Raw genomic sequence first — 19,347 nt, forward strand, 5'->3', positions numbered from 1 at the left:
TAAGAGTAAAATCGAAACGTAGTGCAACTCTCCTAGACACGCTGATGCCAGTTCCATATTTGTACACTGAATAGTTTGCCTGTTTGAGCGAGTTGAATGAAACAAACATTATGCCTGCGTTGTGTGCCAGACACGGCAGAGGTGACGCACCGAGAACCTGCTCAAGAAGAATGGGTTGTAGTGAGAAGGAACTCCCTCGTCAGAGAATATGCTTCGATTTTTTAACTCATACGAAACTGAGAACTTTCTCAGGCAATGGTCTTTTGCTCTGAGAATCTTCTGAGGACGATGTTCTCTTTTTTTAGTCATACAACCCAAAAACTCTGGCATTGAAGATGCTTGGGAAGGGAAAAGAAGAGGAACCAAGAACTGTTGCAGTGGAAGCTAACGAAGGGAGATATTTCAAGTAGTTAAGTACCATTCTCACGTATTAAGTGGATAAATATAGAATAGAGAATAGAAACTCAATTGTCACTTAACATGTCATATACAGTCAAATGATTGGAATATTATTGGCTCATCAATTTAAAGCTGCTTTCTAATACACAATAATTTATAGCTGTTTACTAATTTGAAGTACCACAAAATGATTTAATACAATCATGTGGAAAATAAAGAAAAATTAAGAATAAATATGTACCTTAAGTACTTTTTTAGTATGAAATAGAATGAAATTAAACATAAGGCATAGTTATATGTGACAATCAGTCATAAATTCTCCTACGCTGTAATAAATTACATGCTTGGTACTTTTATAAATTAACCCCAAATTTTTCTGGTTCACAAATTTTAAAATTTTCACAGATTTTATCTCCCAGCCTCATATCCATATAAAAAGAGCCTTCTCCAGCAGTTTTAGCCTATGAGTTGGTTATTTATAGTGAGATTTGTTTCCTGTTTCGTAACCATGCTTGAACAGGTTATTCTCAGAAAGTGGTAGGTTTTGTTTGGAATATTTAATTGTCTCATAGATACAGAGACCAGAAGCAGTCATAAGAGCAAGGGCTTTGAACAGATGTCTGCATGATTGTCTTTTTTCTACACCTGCCACGACACTAATGATTTTTTTCTGTAGCCCATAAACTCTCTGTAAGTTATACCATATTTAATCACAGACACAAAATATGTGTAATATACAACTTTTTGGACTGATGTTTCTATTATGCTGCGTATAATATTCATTGCAAGTATTAGACTATTTAACGATACATGACATCTACATGGTCTTATCATGAATTTGATACAGTTTGTGGTAGCAAGGTGATTGTCCTCATACAATATTTCAAGTGTATCCTGTACAGCTGGTTTCGTGGTAAAGTGAATGATTTTTGTCTTTGTTAGATTTAGTTTCAGACCATTATTTGTCACCCAGATCTCGATTTCAGCAAGAGCCTGCTGAAGATGGCTATTTAAATTCTCTCTTTTCTTGCAACAGACTATCGCTGTCGAGTCATCTGCGTATATAATTGTACGTGAATGTATGTTAGTCGGCATTTCCTTTATATAAAACAATAATAATATAGGCCCAAGGATAGATCCTTGTGGGACACCTTGTTTGTCCGTAACAACAAAATTTTCATTTTAAATTTTAACTAAACCCTAGATCGTCAGACCAAACTTTTCCACTCCCGTTAAATTTTCTCACCGATACGTTGCGGGGCTAAAAGTGTGTGGTTTCTGTTATCTCGTATGCGTCAAAGTGGTCTTTCCGTCCAAAGATCATCACAGGAAAAGAAAGGCTTCGCAATTGTCTAGTGTAGTAGTGTAGTGTGTAAGTGTGCGTGTGTTTTGGGCGCAAGGTAGCAATGTTGTATTAGTTGTTTGGTGCAAAACAGTATATCAGACATGAATTCAACTGTATCATGTATTGTGTTCAGCTTTTATGTGAAAGTGCCGTCATGCAGGACAAAAAATGATTTGCTTTGACGAAGAAGAATTTGCGTAAATGTTATGAAATCTGGTTAATAGTACCGCAATGGCGGACGAAAAGTGGTATTTTTCTAAAGAGCAACTAGGAAACACACCAAGCAGACGATGTGGATATGATATGGACAAAGAATTATCGTATAGACAACAAGCAGCGAACTTTATTCAGGATATGGGTCAAAGGCTGCTTGTGTATCCTTCAGTGCACCATGTTTCTGTCGGCTTGTTTCTTTGTGTTTATGTTGTATTTTATTACTGTAGTGAGATGCAGTGAATGCCCAGCATGTACACATCGTTTTAATTTATGATCTAGAGATTATTAGCGAGACGATCTTTAAGTTATGGTTTTAGTTCAGATTTCAGGTGTTGCTTCATTTCCGTCCTGACACTTGCTAATCCGAGAAGATAAGAGACGGCATATATGTTTGAGTTTCACACTCCGAAGTGTATTCATTCTCTGAGCTGATTCTTGGCGCAATGGCGGATGGAAGCGTCTGTAAATGCATTTCCCATATACTGGCGCTCCCAACAGCCACCGCGTCAAATGTTAACTTAGTTTGCGTGAATATCTTTATATTCACGCAAACTAAATTGACATCTGGCGCGGTGGCTGTTGGGAGCAACTGTAAATGGGAAATGTATTTGCGATCGCTTTCCTCAGTCACTGCGCCAAGACTCGACTTAGTTTGCGCGATTAGTGGATCATAAGTGACGCTAATAGTTTAGATTATTTACAGGACGCCTTTGACGATAAAGAATGTAAAATATACAGTTCACTGTCTGACAAGATGATTTTTTTCTAAAGGCTAGTTATTCGTAGTTCATTTTTCCTAAAATTATTTGTAACCATATAATTGAATACTAAACAAATTCAGGTTCTAGATATCAAAGTAGTCTCGTGTTTGTACATCTAACTGTGCCTGTGCTATGTGATAATTGTCATTAATCAGTCATAGTTTTTCCATTGTTCAACATTAATATCAGATACACAAAGCTGTTTACTGATAAACTGTGTCGAGGATTTCACCCGCTCATTATATACTGCAATGTTAAGGTCGTCATTTATGCATGCTCTGGTATTCAATCCGTGTTAAATGCAGAATTTCTTCCAAATTTAGTGCAAGAAAACTGCACAATAATTGCAAAGCATTCGTGTTTATGGCGTTTGATTTCTGGGTTAGTGTTTTACTAGTATTTGCTTCTGTAGTCCACTGTGTGTGTGTGTGTTTCTTATTCTTCTCGATATCAAAACATTGCGTGCCGTTGTGTCGTTAATGAGATGTCTTAATCCTAGATTTGAAGGCATATCACTACCATTTCGGAATTATTTCGTGGGACGCTTGTTACATATTCGCGCCCAGATATACAATAAAATTGTGAATCGTTTGACAGTTATCCATATTATCATAGTGGAACAGATTTGGGTAACCGAAGATTTAACTATATGTTATCCGTTGTAGGAATATAACAAGGGTGTTTGAGTGCTGAGCATGTTCCATTAATATCATTGTCACTCACATAATGGCATTGTTCTGTGAAATTAGTGTTTTCTTTAAACTACTTTATTCAAGAAAACTATTCAGTTCAATGTCATTCGCAGATATTGCTGTAGTGTATGTGCATGTATATGGACAACACCAAGAGATTTCTTTAGTGACACATGGTGTTCAACTTTCTCTAGTGCTTCATCTGAGTACAGAGACTGTTTGTCCACAGTAGACAATGTAGGTCAGTGTTTATGAATCACAATTATTTGCCTAGAATTGCACTGCATTTGCTATTTGACTGAAAATCTCCTTTGCCATATTTGTGAATGTTGGGATTAATGCTGTAATAACGAGAACTACCATACTGCCATTTTATGTCATCAAGATTGGAAGACTGCAAAATGTTGTGGTTAATTTCCATACCTAATTGATAATGTTTAATATTTCAGGTGAAATACTTTTTTCCTGCTAAGTAATTCATGTGGATATGAAACTCAAATGTATGGCACTCTAATTCTTGCACTTAAGTTTTTCTTACCAGTTTATATCACTTAATGCTGTTCTGAGCACTGCAAAAATTAAAAACATTTGCACTGAGGAAAAAAGTGTTTGTGATATATTTAATCCTTGGGTATCCACACATTGTTTAAACTGTTAGGAATGATAAAAGCCTATAATTGAAAGTTAGTTCATCATTTCTACTTTTGTAGATTGGCAGGCGGTATTTATCAGTCAGTCATTCGGTAGTCGATTACATTTATAGCTCAAGTCATGGTTAATTGAAACTGTGCAAGATTTCAATATTTTGTTGGGTATACAACTAGTAACTCTGAGAATTCATACATTATAGTCCCAAATTATTTTTGCAATGTAATTTGTTTTGTGGGTCTAATTTCTCCCTCCTCCCCTGCTGAGTGTTATAAAGCAGTATGACTTTATTTTTATTATTCCCTACAATTTTTCCTGTAAGTTTGTCTGGTCACCTAATGTTTATTTTTTGCTTGATTGGTTGTTGAGTTATTTATAGTTACATTTCAGTTTATTGTTGCCACCAAACATGTACATCAAATGATCTTTATGGCCTGAAATATCCTTATGCAGCATTTAGGCATGTACATATAATCTTTTTCTCTGTAAATGAGGGGGCATTTCACAATATTTTGGGCAAGATATGTGTATTGCCGTTTTTAAGAAATTACTGACAGTGACATATGAAATGGAAGGATAATTGTACATTGTTTCTAAATACAACAAAATTGATTATGAGAAATTTGTGTGCCAAGACTAGTGTAACAGTAAACTTGAAATTTTGAAAATTCATGTTAGGCATGCAATATTATTTGTATGTGCTACATATCATACGGTCATTCCAGAAGGAATGAGTAAGTATATTTTTTTAATACAAAGAACACCTTGTTAACACAACTTACATACTTGTTGGCTTATTGAACCCATAATATCCATTTTAATCCAAGAAACTTTACATGATAGAAACTATCCTATTCACCAAGTGTTGGCATACTTAACATATTTTGTAATTCACAGGGAAGAAAACATTGAAATTATTTGAGAATTCTGGATATATGTGATCTGGTCCAGAAAGTTGCCAATAAGCTATATGATGGGAGTTCTGTAAATATTTTATAGCTGAACTCCAGGCAATAGAAACCATATATTTAATTTACTTGTGGCTGTTGTAGGGTTTTCAGGACAGGAAACTTTGACCAAAGGCAGTTTGAATTTAATGTTTTGATATTTTTGTACAGACTTGGTTTCAATTATCCATAAAATCATTTGATGAGCTTGCTTGTATGTTGCGGTACTGAAAATGATTTGATTTTTGCCATTAATGCTCAGTGAATTTCTTTAGAGTAGAAGTCCTGATTGTGCTTTGAAATGTGTGGGCTTTGACAACAGTAATGTTGCTTTAAACAGCTAGTGGAATTTCTCATAGAATGCTACAATTATCTTTCATGGAATGTGGTTTCTTAAAGTCAACAATGGCTAACATGAAAGTATCACATTTTCACTGTTTACTATGAATTTACCTTAACAGCTTTCATAGTACCCAACTATGCATCAATACAGCAATTGTATACATGCACCGTTTCTATGTGTTTCACTCATTCACGCATTTTCACCGCAATGCAATGGCTGCTGCATCATTGTTTTTGGCAGCAAAAGTGGAAGAACAGCCAAGGAAGCTGGAACATGTTATTAAAGTGGCACACATGTGTTTGCACAGAGACCATCAGCAACCATTGGATACCAAATCTGAGGTATTTTTTTTTTCCTCTTTCAATACAGCATGGTATATTATCCTTGTATTCCTGTGTTGTATTGTTTTTAAGCTCTCTTGAAAAATTCCTGTTGTTGTGATTGATAAAGTAAGACAGAGAATATATTTACAGTTTTGAGAGATTAATGATATGAGAATTTTGATACTGAAGTGAATTAAAGGTTAATTTAGAATCAAATATTTGTGCTAGTTAAGAAATTGAACATCATTTGAAAAAAAAAGGGGGGGGGTTGGCTGGTAATTGTAGGAAATCTGCAGTATTCTTACTAACTTATCCATGAGTCATCAGCCCTGTAGACAATGTGTTGCATCAGCAATCAGTCTGCACTGCATTCTGTCTGTCGTTGTTTCCTCCCAATTGACTACAGTCAGAACTTCCAAATCTTTCTTTATGTTGTTTTCCACTCTGTTTCTTGGCATACCCATGGATATTTTTGTTGTAATATGGGCAATGAAAGCTTGATAAGGGAATCAGGTCTCTAGCATACAGATTGTGATACTTACTTATTGCAGTCATCTGCTCTTTTGACATCGTTAAATGTTCGGCTGGTTCATGATGTCACAAATTTTGTTATTCTTTCTTGCTCTAGAAGTGTCTCTTTCTCTTACCAGTCTCCAGATTCTTCTCATCATATTTCTTGCAAATGTTAGAAGCTGTGTCCCTTTTAGCAAGTGTCCAGCTTTCTGAGCCATAGGGGATAATGGGACATTTAACAGCATCTTTGTTTCACAAAATGTGATACGGCTTTAGACTTGAACAGATCTCTGAGGGCATATAGACATCTGGAGCCAGCATAAATATTAAATCTGTGTGCGTTTTATTACAATAATTGTACCTACTTACCAGGTACTTGAACTTGGGTCTGTTAACTGTGAAGTGCTCTTGTGCATATTTGGTTGTGTCCACTTGGATATGTTCCATTTTTGGTTTATTGATAGGTAGTCCTGCTTAATCTGCTGCTGAGGTGATCCTTTTATACAACTCCCCAAGGTCTTGTTCACTAACAATATATCATCTGTGTAATCAAATATCTGAAACCTGCCACCTTCCATTTGTAGCCCATTAATCACTCTTAACTTTGCTCTCTCTCATAAGACTTTCTCCAGGATGAGATTAAATAGAACCCATGGCAGTGCACTTTCTTGTCTTAGCCCAGTTCTTATGGGAAAATGTTGAGTGTGCTCATCCAGTTCTTATTATTGCTCTTGAATCACTGATACATACTTTAATTATTTCAGTGAACTTATTTGAGATTTGAAACTCCTTCATGATTTTATAAGGGGTGTTGTGATGAGTACTGCAATGTGAAACCTGTAAAATATACAGTGTATCCCAGGAGGAATGGTCAATATTAAGGGATGCGACAGGAGCTATCATTTGAAGCAACCAGGTCTAGTAAACATGGGCTATGAGCACTAGTTCATCTTCACTACTGTGAAACATATCTCTTTTACTCTATAAGTTCTCATAGCTCATAAAGTATTAATTTTAGAGCCATGTTTACTAGACAATTTCTTATCCCAAAATGTGGAAAGCAAAGATCTTTCAGTAGAAGAGATTTGTTCCGCAATACCAAAGGTAAAGAAGTGCTCATAGATATTAAGGTATGGATTTTGGAGCCCATGTTTAGCAGACTTTTTTTTTTTTTTTTTTTTTTTTTTTCAAATGGTCATTCCTGTCGTATCCCTGAATATTGACCATTCCTTTTGGGATACCTTGTATAGTTAATAAATGTGTATGTCCTTGTGTAAAATGTGGAATGTAGTCAAATTATATCAGGTGATGCTGAGGGAATTAGTTTAGAAATGAGACACTTAAAGTAGATGAGTTTTGCTATTTGGGGAGCAAAATAACAGGATGGTCGAAGTAGAGAGGATATAAAATGTCAAGGAAGAAGGTAAATCTGTTAACATCGACTATAGAGTGAAGTGGCAGGAAGTCTTTTATGAAAGTATTTGTATGGAGTGTAGCCATGTATGGAGGTGAAACATGGACAATAAATAGTTTGGACAAGCAGAGAATAGAAACAGCTTTCAAAATGTGGTGCTATAGAAGAATGCTGAAGATTGAATGGGTAGATCATGTAACTAATGAGGAGGTACTGAATAGGCTTTGGGAGAAAAGAAGGAATTTGTGACACAACTTGACTAGAAGAAGGGATCAATTGGTAGGACATGTTCTGAGGCATCAAGGGATCACCACTTTAGTATGGGAGGGAAGCATCGAGGTTAATAATCGTAGAGGGAGACCAAGGGATGAATACACTAAACAGATTCAGAAGGATGTAAGTTGCAGCAGTTACTCGGAGATGAAGAAGCTTGCACGGAGAGCTGCATCAAACCAGTCTCTGCACCGAAGATAACAACAACAACAAATTGAGGTGACAAACAGTTGCTAAATGTTTGGTTGTATTGAAAGTATAGTGCAGGAAAACTCCATGTAAGATAATGACTATTGTAAAAGAGTTTGGGAAATGGAAGTTTCTGTTAATGTAACTGACATTAAAGGTATTTGATGAAGAGTATATATAAATTTGTATAACAGATGGAACTATGTCACACAGTGAGACCAAATTGTAAGTTGCAGGGAGGCAAGATAACAGTTGACAGAAATATGATATTTTTGCATTATTGTTTGTGACGGAAGTGGTTGTATTGGATGGGCACAGTTCATGTGAGGTACACATGCAAAAGATTGAGGATAAGGAAATGGTGAAAGTTGAGGGTGGAATGGGCAGCAGGGGAACAGAGTACTATGCTATATAAAGATTGTTGACATATGACAATGATAGTTACATGTTAGGATTTTGAAGAGGGCAGGTTAATATAAAATGAACAAGGTAGCCTAGAATGGAAGCAAGGAGTCAGCAAACTGTTGGGGTGGCTGGGGCCAGAGGTAAGTGTAGGACAAGGACTATCTGAGGGTTATGCCCAGATGGTTGTAAGACTGAAGGAAATGTTAAAGGGAGCAGGAATTTCCACCTATGCAGTTATGGTGGCATGAATTGTGAATCAGTGAAGCAGACTATTGAGCATTGTGCTGTGTCACTCTTTGATCAAACTGGACTCTCTCTCTCTCTCTCTCTCTCTCTAAAACACACACACACATGTTATTAGAATTGTACATTAAGAATTTCTTCCATGGAGTTGAAGGAGCTGTACAATTTCAGTTTGTGTTTGAAATTATTATTATTATTAGTGAATATCCACATTGGAGAACAATAAGCAGGTGATTTTTTGGTATGGTTTTGGTTCCCTCTCTGGAATACACTTCCACTTGTCAATTTTGCTTCTGTCTGATGTGTTTGTTATGTCAGTTTTTTGCTTTTCTCAAATCCTTCTTAATTTCAGTTACTCAAGGTATTGATGCTTTAAGGAATGTTACATAGTCCAATAGATGTTTAGTTAGTCTGTTTCCAGGTAATCTGTGTAGGTGTCCATAGAACTTCATTCATCTCTTTCTGATGTCTTTCTATGTTTGAAATTAATTTTAGTATATAGTAAATTCTTTACATCACCTGTGTAACTTGTCAAAGGTTTTAATTTGAAGAAAATAAATACTGACATCTGTACTTCTATTAATTACTTTGATTACTAGTTTTGTGTGTCACTGGCAGCATTTTCAGGCCCCTGTATAAATTGACAAAAACAGTCTTACTGTAGACAACAAATCTGATACGCAGCACCAGTTGTAATTACTTAAAATAAATTAACCATGCATATGCTATGAAGTAAAACAATAGTTTTCATATTGTAGTAATTAGAAAATCTTCATTGAAAAATATGCTGGGTCACATCGTACAAACAATGGTATCACATCTAGTGATTGTTCTGTAATGAAACGTCGTGAAGGCAGAGAATCTGTCCCAATACATGTGTATTAAATAATGAGGGGCTGAAATACCGAATGCATACAACCTGATAAATGAATATGTTTTATGCACTCATTATTTCAGCTCCTTATTTTTCAATATTTATAAAGTGAGACAAATTGTCTGTCTTTAGGACATTTCGTTACAGTATGGTCCCTGTATGTGATACCATTGTTTGTATGACATGATTCAGCCTATTTTTCAATGAAGGCTTTTCTAATTACTACAATATGGGAACTTTTACTTTATTTCATAATATTGTGTTGACATTGTATTTTAAGCGTTTTTTATTAGTACGTTTAATAGGTACAGGCTAGTCTGTGACCAGTGTTGTATGTCATGCATTTTACTTTGTGTTATATTTTTTTACTGATGCATATGTATGGTTAATTTAGTTTAAATAATAACTAATGCTGCGTATCAGATTTGCTGTCTATGGTAAGCTTGATTTTGTAGATTTGTACAGGGGCCTGAATATGGTATCGATGAGGCTCGAAACTGGTTGTCAAATAAAATAATTAATAAAAGTACAACTGTTGGTATTTATTTTCTTCAAGTCTTTGACCAGCTGCTGTCCAATTCCATTTACACAAGATGGAACTACAGAAAAATTTTAATGACTGAGTGACAAAAAGTGTAAGTCATTTCTCGCTCTAATATTACATTTATGAATATTGCTGCTGTTCGAAAATTCTGAATCGTTGTTGGTAACAAACTTTCTGAGGTAGTACATCTGGTGTGATACTGGAGAGTATGTCCAACTGTTAAGAGAGCTGTCTAAAAGAGGTTGTAGAGTGGGCAACATATATTATCTGAATTACACACCTTTATCCAGCAGAATAGTAGATGTTAAATGAGTGAGATATCTGGAAGTAAGTCTGTAATATCAGATGCTGGTAGGCAATCAAGGAAGCACCATTGCCTTTTGTTATTGATGTGATGACTTCCTTTGGCCCTTTGTTTGCTTGATCTCTACAAACTGGCAGCTAAGATTGTGACGCTGTGTGAGCAAACCGTTTGATATGATGAAACTTGAAGTAATAATTGATTTACATCTCAGCTTATGTCTAACTTTCCTTACTGAAATGTTGGAGCAAGTGCAAAAATGGAAGGTGTTATTTCAGCTTGTTGCCCATCCAGGTTTTTTGGAGTTTCTTTAACAGTGTGGGTTAAGGAAAGCAAATAGTTGACCCACAGTTCTCAAGTGCTTTGTAGGGGATGCCAAATTTTGGCCCAGCCACAAGCCAGTTTATCGAGATAATCATATTATGACACTCTTTGTCAGGCTCCTCTGCTAAGGCTTGTCTGGCTTGAGTGGCCCTACCAGAAGGTATGCTACTGCTGGCAAAGCCCAGAGCTTCATTGAGGCGTGCAAAGCCTTCTCCCCCTCGCCTTCCCTCCCGAGCACTGGGGATGCCTACTACAGTAAAATGATGTCCTCCAGGAGGAATATATATATAATAACTCTTTCCATATATGGTAGCCGTATCTCTAATAGCATATACAAGGTGAAATAGAACTCCTCTTGGAACCTTCCAGAGATGGTAGTATGCACCAAAACGAGAACATGGACTCTGAAATGCCTACCTTGAGAGATATGAGCACTTGTTCAGTAGGAGTGATGTGTGTTGCTGAGGTAAAGATGAACAAGTGCTCATAGCTCTTAAGGAATGCACTTTAGAACCCATATTTCCTAGACATTATTTTCTCATTTTGATTACATGTATGTTACTTCACAGGATTGAGATCATAATACAGAACACTCTTCTCACTGTTATTGTTACTTCTGCAAATGCTGATAATTACAGTAATTTTATCAATGATTTTAGAGTGTTTAGTTTTATTTGAATAGTTCTTAACATTAATATGGAGTTAATTCTCTTTGAAAGTATTTTTGTTTTTATTCTACATCTATACTTCTCAAAGCACTGTAAAGTGTGTATTTTAGGGTGTACTTTTATCATGTATTCAGGTTTATTCCCATTGCACTTGTAGATGGAGTATGGAAAGTATGACTGATTTCTTTGGAGAGAGAGAGAGTGTAAAAGAAGCCCATATGCATTTGTTCTGCAGTAGCTGTATAAATTTTTTGCCTCTTGTTAGTGTAAATTGATATGGATCGCTCACACTTGAGCAGAAATGTACAACCCTTAAAAGTGTCTTTAGCGACTCTATTTGTAAAAACATTACAGTTTTCACATCCTTCCAGTAATGTGTGGTCATTAAAGCTTCATATTCCCTGCTACTCCCTGGTATTTGTTTGTCATGACTGATTACAGTCATCATTAATCATGAAGAGAAATAAATAGGGGCCTACTACATTATTACGTTTCATGAAAGAAACTTTTTAACTTTCTTGACATCGAGAACTAACATTCAGGAGATAGTTTTTCAAGATCTGACAATATATAACTAAAATGTCAAAAAATGCTGTCTCATAGGTAGTTAAATCATTTTCTAAAACTTTGAGATGTGGATGTCCCCATCACACTTTGATGGCACGCACTTAAAATTATGCCTGTGGGTGATAATTGTAACACATTGCACCCTGCCCATCAGAAAGTCCTCAGTACGATCACAATTCTCCTCCCCTCCCCCCCCCCCCCCTCTCTCTCTCTCTCTCTCTCTCTCTCTCTTTGCAAATAGTTGCCACAGCCACTGAATTTTGTTGGTCTAAGAACACTGTATTGCTGTTGTCTGTTTTCGTCCTCATATCCTTAAGTGCCCTGAGAACCTTCACATGTGGCTTAACTACACAGGCTGCTGGAAGAGAGTCTATGGAAGGAATTTATGCCGCAGTTAGAGAGTGCTTTGTACATGGTTTTCCTACTTAGCAAGTATGTTTTAAGGAGCATGCCACTATCAACAGTATTATCCTTTGTTTCATGTCTATTGTGAAAGCATGTGCTCCACTTAAGAACCTTCCTGGTGTTCTTAAACAATAATCAATATCTGGCACCATTAACTTTTCCAGATAGCAAGGCATATGTATTTTTGCATAGCCCGCTTGACTGTTCACTTGAAGTGAAGCCACAGTTTCTCTGCAGAATCCATACCTAAATTTTGTTTTTTTACACAAAATGCCATGACGGCGTTCTTGCCCATCCAGCTTAGTTGAATTCTTCACTACTCCTTTTTCATCCTATTGTAAAACTTGTGTTTTGCATGTGTTTGTGAAATACTGGTTTACGTAGTTATAGAGAAATAGTTGTATGTGTGTAAGACACCTACCAATCTGCTGTGAGCTAATTGTAAATGATATGCAGTCAGGGAATTCCAAATACACTTTCCATTTCTGACATATTAGTATGTTTTAAATGTACATAGTGGCTCATTGTGAGTTGATTCTAACCTTTGACTAGGTTTAATTTATTTTAAATAATTCAGGAGTAAAGGAGCCCATTTACTGAGTAGCAGAAACGTTGGGTTGTTGATAGGCACAAGCAAAAGAGAAGAAACACTTGCTAACTTTTGGAATAAATTCCTTGTCAATGTAGTGGCTTGGGGAGAGGCAGCAGGTTTGCTGACTAGGAATATGGAAGGGAGGGGTACTGGAGCTTGTGAGGTGTGATGCACGATGAAGGTGACATGGATTGGGAGAGGGTCACTAGACAGAGGAAGGGGAAGCTATTGGGTGGGGGATGTGGGAGTGGGTCAGTGGAGGTTGGGACCAGGAGGGCTACAGGAGGAACTGGTGTGTGGGAATGATAACTTCTGCACAGTCCAGAAAAGCTGCTTGTGGAGGGTAGAATCCAGTTTGCCCAGGTTGTGAAGCAGCCATTGAAATAGAGCATATTGTGCTGAGCTGCATGTTGTGCTATTGGGTGGTCAACTTCATGCCTGGCTACTGTCTGGTGGTGGCCTTTAATACTGGTCAACAACTGTGTGGTTGTTATACCTACATAAGAAGCTGTGCAGTGATTGTAGCAGAATTGATACATGAAATGGGCGCTTTCTCAGGTAGCCCTACATCTGATAGGACAGGATAAGCTTGTGACAAGACTGGAGCAGGAAGTGCTGGGTGGATGGATTGAACAGGCTTTGCACCTTGTATTTCACAGGGATATGATACCTGTGGCAAGGTATTGTGAGTGGGACTGGCATAGGAATGACCAGGATGTCATATTTCTAGATTTCCAGAAGGCTTTTGATACCACTCCTCACAAGCGACTACTAATCAAATTGCTTGCATATGGAGCATCGTCTCAGTTGTGTGAATGGATTTGTGATTTCCTCTCGGAGAGGTCACAGTTGGTAGTGATAGACAGTAAATCATTGAGTAGAATAGAAGTACTATCTGGCGTTCTGCAAGGTAGTGTCATAGGCCCTCTGCTGTTCCTGATTTGCATAAATGATCTAGGTGATAATCTGAGCAGCCCCCTTAGATTGTTTGCAGATGACGCTGTAATTTACCATCTAGTAAAATCATCAGACGATCAATTCCAATTACAAAATGATCTATAGAGAATTTGTGTATGGTACGAAAAGTAACAATTGGCAGTAAATAAAGAAAAGTGCGAGGTCATCCATATGGGTACTAAAAGAAATTCGATAAATTTTGGCTATATGATAAATTGCACAAATTTAAGGGCTGTCAATTTGACTAAATACCTAGGAGTTACAATTACGAGCAACTTAAATTGGAAAGACCACATAGATAATATTGTGGGGACGGCGAAACAAAGACTGCGCTTTGTTGGCAGAACACTTGGAAGACGCGACAAACCCACTAAACAGACAGCGTACATTACAATTGTCTGTTCTCTGCTGGAATGTTGCTGCACGGTGTGGGATCCTTACGAGGTAGGATTGACGGAGGACATCGAGAAAGTGCAAAGAAGGGCAGCTCGTTTCGTGTTATCGCACAATAGGGGTGAGAGTGTCACTGATATGATGTGCAAGTTGGGGTGGCAGTCACTGAAACAAAGGCAGTTTTCTTTGCGGCAAGATCTATTTAGGAAATTTCAATCACCAACTTTCTCTTCTGAATGTGAAAATATTTTGTTGACACCCACCTATGTAGGGAGAAATGATAATCATAATAAAATAAGAGAAATCAGAGCTTGAACGGAAAGATTTGGGTGTTCCTTTTTCCCACGTGCCAGTTGAGAGTGGAATGGTAGAGAAGTTGTATGAAAATGGTTCGATGAACCCTCTGCCAGGCACTTAAGTGTGAATTGCAGATTAACCATGTAGATGTAGATGTTGTGTAGCTTCGGTGGGCAATGGAATACCACTTTAGGATGGGTGGGGATGGTCTTGGGTAGGGTGTCCCTCATTTCCAGGTATAATGGTAGTGAATCAAAGCCCTGGTAAGCAATATGCTCCAGTTGTTACTGTCCAGGGTGATACTGTGTGACAAGGGGGTGCTCCTTTGTAGCTGATTGTTTGGGGTGATGGGAGGATTAGGAATGTGTGAGGATATGATATTGGAACTCATCAAATAGAAAAGAGGCTGCACAGAAGGCAGTAGAGGCAGGAGGAGGGTAATAAGTTGCTTAGCTTTTGAATAAAGTCTGTTTTAGTGTGTGCAACACACACAGAAACACACATTCCTTCTCTCTTACATATACATAGTTGTCTCCTGAGACTGCAGACCAGCTCAGAAGAAGAAGATGAATTTTTATCATCATTTGGTGATTTATCAGATAATGTACCAATTCATCTTGTTAGGAGTAGTGTGATAATATCTGTCCACCATCAGCATGTAGGTTTTCTGTAGGTTGACTGAAACTTCCACTTCCCACTAATGCATGACCATTAGTGTAGTTTGAATCATTTCCTTGATGATGGTAAAGTGGTAGCGAACAGATCTGTAGTCGAAATTAATTAAAAGAGGAGGGATAAAAGTCCTTGCTAAGAAATCATGATTTGAAAATTGGTTTTCAACACGCGTTGAAGTTCAGGACTATTTTTAGGTATATTTCACTGCTAAGAATATTGTTCTAAAGAGAAACCTGTTGGAAACAACCCTCTTCCCTGATTCACAAGAGAGTTTCCACTCTTAATGATGGCCCATTTTACATGCAACATACAACTTTGTCCCACATATGTAGCTTTTTGTATTGTGCCTTGTTTGGAGTAATGTCACACTGAAGGGGGGGGGGGAACTAATAATTACATATTTCAATAGCTGTTTTTTCCCCTTGTAATTTGTAATGTTTGTGGTGGGTATTGGAAATAGCATTCTCAGATCCTCATAAACCAATCCTGAATGCTCTCTTAAACAGACTGCAGAAGACCTTCTTTATTTTTTTAAGTTTTGAATTTACACAAATTACTGCATGCTCTTACTATACCCGTAAGTAGTTTTTGGAGTGGGGTTATATTTTCATTAATAAGAGCCAATATACACTAAAGTTGTAATGAATAGAGAATGGTATTTCAATTTGCAATTTTATTTGCTCCATGTGTTATAAAACTTCTGTTGTACTTTCATCCCAGATGCTACCTGCCTTCCCCACTGTATGTTTCCCATGTCAGTGTGTGTCAAATATGATTCGAGAAACTTCTTCCTCAATGTTGTGTCATTGACACAACATATTTTAGTTGTTGAGTGATGCTTTGTTTCATGTACTAACTTTTCTTTGAATTGTGTAATTTTTCCGCTATGTATTAAGAGTTTCTTACTTTGTTCTGCAGGATCATTGTTGTTCCTCACAGCATTTCTGTGTCTTTGTTTCATCTGTGGGCATGTATTTCAGAAAGCTGTTACGTCTTTTTGGTATTTTTTGTGGAGTTTTAGCTGTTACCATTACAAATGAACTGTCATAAACTACTACTAAGCAGTCAGGTTAAACAGAACATGTAATGTGCTATACACCTGTTTGTCTGCCTTCTTAAATAAGTACGTTTCCTTCCCTATTACAGATACAAGCATATCATTTCTTCATACACATTTGTTTGCAGTGAGGAGACAGTGACAGTAATTTACAACTACGCAAGATAAGACAAAAGCATTAGCAATAGATGTCATTATTAAATTTTTGAATATTGTTCACTGTGACGAGAAAGAATGTCATTTACATTTTAGTAGATTTTTTCTCCATTTTCATTTTATTTCTGCTACCTTCAAGTTGTCCAGTTAACTCTCAATAGTGGTAAAATGCAGTTTGTAATTTTATATTTTTAACTGTACTCATGCCAATGCACCGTTACAAATAGGAATGTGCCCGGATTTGAAGCTGTGGAGCTTCTAGCTCTGAAGGAAGCATTAGTTAATGCGAACAAGTTGGATATTTAATTCGCAGGTGAAATTTTTTGTAGAATGTAACAGATACATGCAGAAGGATGAACAATTTGTTCTGTATGTGGAATTCATGAAGTTTCTATTGTGAAAGGATCTCATGACTTCATGATAATAAGCTTAATTTTATTAAATGATGATATTTATTGACTGGCAATGTCCTACACAGTGATGAACTAGAATGTGTGTAATATCTGTTGCTGGGTGTCTGCTTAGGTACTCATGCTCAGCTCATTTGTGAGTAGTGTTTGTGCAGTTCAGCCACACAAGTTATGATACTGAAACCACTGTATTTCTAACTGCAGAATCATCATCTTCATCATTTATTGCACACGAACAGGTCTTTTAGGCTCCTGACAGAAGACATATACAAAATACATAAATATAAAACATAACAAAATGATCAACACATCCAGTCCACAAATCATGACTGAATAGAATTGTGACATTACAAAAATTGATTACATATGTTTGCCCATTTACTTCTGTCTTGGGCATCCTCAGTGCTGTCTGTTGGATCTGCTCTTTCCAGGTCACTAAAGTTCTGTCTTTCCACCTCATTCGTGGACAGCCTCTTGGATGTCTACCAGTTAGCTGATTTACTAACACTGTGTTAGGGAGAGTACCCTCTGCTTGGAGAGCATGCCCTTCCCACTGTAGCCTTTGTCATGCACTCACTCTCTCAAACCACAGATACAGATCTTCATTGTCTCTTCTTTCCCATCTTGCAGTTTCTGTATTGTATACTGGACCATAAATTTTCCTTAAAATCTCCCTCTCAAATGCATAGATGTGCTTTCCATTGTCTGTGTAATTTACCATGTCTCACAATCATACAATATAACAGGTCACACTAGTTATGTGTACAGCTGTGTCTTGTTTTCCTGGGATACAATGCGTGGCATGTATATGCGGTTTCAACTGTAGTGTACCCAATTCATGTTTATGATTCTTTGTCAAATTTTCTTCACTGCCTCACTTTTATTCGACAATATTGACCTCAAGTACTGGAATGTTTCGACTCTTTCAAAATTGTCAACATCTATGCTGATGTTATCCATATTGTTTTGTTGACAAGTGTACCATATACTTCGCTTTATCATAGTGGACCAGTAACCTTTGGTTGGTTGTATAGATTCAGAGTTTTGCCTACAAAATTCACACTGATATGCGCCTACAGTTCTTCCGAGCAGTGGTTTTAGTTGACTTAGAGTGGTGTAAACTTTACATCCTATCTTCAGCAGTGAGGTCCTTCAGTAATTACACCCTTTTGTGGCGGTGTCCATTTTAAAAATCAGGCATATAGTTGCCTTTTTCCATTCTGCAGGTATTTCTTCTGCTGACCATATTTCTACTAAGCTATCTCATACCTTTTATCACAGCTTCCCCTTCCCTGTACTGAAAAAATGCTGCAGTGATGGCACTACTGCCTGGAACCTTATTGTTTTTAAGGGCCTTCAGCATATTTTTATCTCATCTGTTGCTGGCTCAGGGACTACTTCTCCCATCACCTGTAATCTCTGCAGTTCTTTGGCTTCTACCAGATTTTCAGGATTTATTACTTTGTCAAAATATCTTCCAAACATATCTGCTTGCTCCACTGAAGGAACCAGTGTTTACTTATCATCTCCTAGGATTAAAGTTTGTGGTCTGTAAATGCCTCCTACAAAACTTGTTAGGTGAAAGTAGTAGTGAGATAATTTCTTTGAATTTTCAATTTGCTCAGTAGTTGTTTGCCGTATCCTCATTTCTTCTGCCATGTGATTGGTGGTACAGGTACTCCTCTAAATATGTAGCAACACTTCTATGATGTGATAAATAATTAAGGAGTGTACCCAGTGAAAACTGCAGGGAAGTGTCTAGACACTTCTATACCCATGGCACTCATCAGTTCTGTATTGTACAGTTACTGAATTACAGCAAAGAACTTTCTGAGTGGAGATTACAATCATACAACACTTTTTAATATATTGCAGGGCATATAAGATTATTTTGCCTAAATCATTAGGAAATTGCATGGAAGAAGTTGGGCAGCACAAGTTAGTTTTCCCTCCATTGATGTGGTAAGAATATTTAATATACTCCCAAAATGTGTTAACCCACTAAAACTAATCTGTGGGACACTGAAATCCATAAAAGAACTTACAAGGGTAGTTTGAAAAGTTCTCGGAGCTGAATAGGAAAAAGTACTTACATCAGTGAAACTTTTTTTATTTTTCAATGTAGTCTCCTTGTAGATTAATGCACTTGGTCCTATGTTGTCCCAGTGCTTCGATCCCATCTCGAAATTGAGTTTCCTCCAGGCCAGCAAAATAATTGTCAACTCTGTAACTATCAGTTCTTCATTTGAAGTGAATCTTCATCCACCAAGAAAAATTTTCAGTTTTTGGAAGAGATGGAAGTCTGACGGAGCCATATCAGGTGAATAAGGCGGGTGTGGCAACAAGTCATACCTTTGTTCGTGTAATTTCACCAGGGCAATGGCACATGTGTGGGAGCCCCCATTGTCTTGTCGCA

At 37.1% G+C, this 19,347-nt stretch overlaps 1 protein-coding gene across 2 annotated transcripts in view; it reads left to right on the top strand.

The window, feature by feature from the left end:
- Window positions 1-1,775: 1,775 nt before the first annotated feature.
- LOC126248121 (cyclin-T) overlaps window positions 1,776-19,347 on the top strand; it is a 137,067-nt gene continuing 119,495 nt past the window's right edge. For both annotated transcript variants that reach the window (XM_049948805.1, XM_049948804.1), the window contains exons 1-2: window positions 1,776-2,118; window positions 5,479-5,692. In XM_049948805.1, coding sequence (XP_049804762.1) covers window positions 1,976-2,118; window positions 5,479-5,692 — 357 coding nt within the window. In that variant the 5' untranslated portion in view covers window positions 1,776-1,975. The remainder of the gene's footprint in view (window positions 2,119-5,478; window positions 5,693-19,347) is intronic.

This window comes from Schistocerca nitens, chromosome 3, assembly GCF_023898315.1.
Source record: "Schistocerca nitens isolate TAMUIC-IGC-003100 chromosome 3, iqSchNite1.1, whole genome shotgun sequence".
NCBI lineage: Eukaryota > Metazoa > Arthropoda > Insecta > Orthoptera > Acrididae > Schistocerca > Schistocerca nitens.